The sequence below is a fragment of the Saccostrea cucullata genome, unplaced genomic scaffold, assembly GCF_032062105.1.
Source record: "Saccostrea cucullata isolate Sc308-1 unplaced genomic scaffold, CSIRO_AGI_Scuc_v1 ctg2510, whole genome shotgun sequence".
In the NCBI taxonomy this organism is placed as follows: Eukaryota; Metazoa; Mollusca; class Bivalvia; order Ostreida; family Ostreidae; genus Saccostrea; species Saccostrea cuccullata.
The window spans coordinates 52,588-53,703 of record NW_026932533.1 but is presented as its reverse complement, the minus strand read 5'-3'; the positions used below and the strand labels follow the sequence as shown (position 1 = coordinate 53,703).

Here is a 1,116-nt window from a genome sequence, read left to right as displayed (position 1 = left end):
CTATGTTTTCAAAAACGTTCTTTTTCTTTTTATGCACTGATTCAATTTCTGTTTAAAGAGTCTACTTTCTATTCTCGCAATTCATGGAAATCCCGTATATAAAAATGTAATATCCCACCTGATTTAATGATATCGAAATGTTTGAAGTTCCCTGCAAATATATCAGCCACTTACAAAAGAAAAAAGTAAAGAAAATTAAAAAAACAAGGTTTAAAAGAAATGAATTTTTATCAACAGATTGAATGTCTAAAACTTGGGGCAAAACTAGCAGAAATAGAGACATTGGAAGAAAACATCTTTCTAAAGAACATGGCAAGGGAAAATGCTTATGGTAAGATCATTTTTGGTAAAGTACATGTATGAGGATTTCATGAAACAAAATATACACATGTAGATTTACCTTCTTGGTCATTATATGTAAATACAGTTGCTAAATTGTTTTATTCTACATTTTTGATTAAGGTTTTTGTCCGAATTTCCAACAAATTGCTAAAAGTGTTTTTTTTTCTTGCTTCAAATTGAGTGTAATTAGCCAAGTCTGCCATGAAATCATTTAAAAAGATTCTTAGACAAATTAAACACATTTAAAAAGAAACATAATTTTGATTTGTTAAAGGCGACACATTAATCGGAGGGACAGATGCCTACTCACAGCACAGATGGAGATGGTCAACAACATTTAAAGCAGTGACGTACACTGACTGGGCACCGAACAAGCCTGATTTCTCGGAAGGCGATGAATGTATGTCTTTAACTGCTAGGTTTGACATGTCGTGGGATGATTGGCAATGTGATCGATATCAAGAATCCTTCATGTGTGAGCGGTTAATTTATGAACGAAAAAAAGAAGAAAATTAACAAGAACTTGTTTGTATGAACCTAGCTAGGAAGATTATATTGTCTAAATTTTTTATTTTAATATACATTGTCGGATCAGATCTTCAATGTAATCAAAAGCTGAAAAATTTAATCTGTCACACACTAACTTTAGTTTACTCATATGGAAATTCCTGATTAGAGGTGGTTTCAGATGTGTAGAGGCAGAAAACTCTCTCTCTCTCTATTGTTAGCCTGCCTCGGTTTAAGGACTGGGCATGAAAATAGAGCATGATATTG

The 1,116-nt window shown here is 32.5% G+C and overlaps 1 protein-coding gene across 1 annotated transcript; it reads left to right on the top strand.

The window, feature by feature from the left end:
* The first annotated feature begins 240 nt into the window (after positions 1 to 240).
* On the top strand, positions 241 to 886 carry LOC134235354 (type-2 ice-structuring protein-like). The gene is made up of 2 exons (XM_062717486.1): positions 241 to 331; positions 617 to 886. The coding sequence occupies exons 1-2, from the start codon at positions 310 to 312 to the stop codon at positions 856 to 858; spliced, it is 264 nt and encodes an 87-aa protein (XP_062573470.1). The 5' UTR covers positions 241 to 309; the 3' UTR covers positions 859 to 886.
* The last annotated feature ends 230 nt before the right edge of the window (positions 887 to 1,116 follow it).

Bases quoted from the DNA above. Each gene is read 5' to 3' on its own strand.
- LOC134235354 (XM_062717486.1), top strand. From the start codon at position 310: ATGGCAAGGGAAAATGCTTATG. The intron at 332-616 runs GTAAGATCATTT...GATTTGTTAAAG, and splicing joins GGCAAGGGAAAATGCTTATG to GCGACACATTAATCGGAGGG.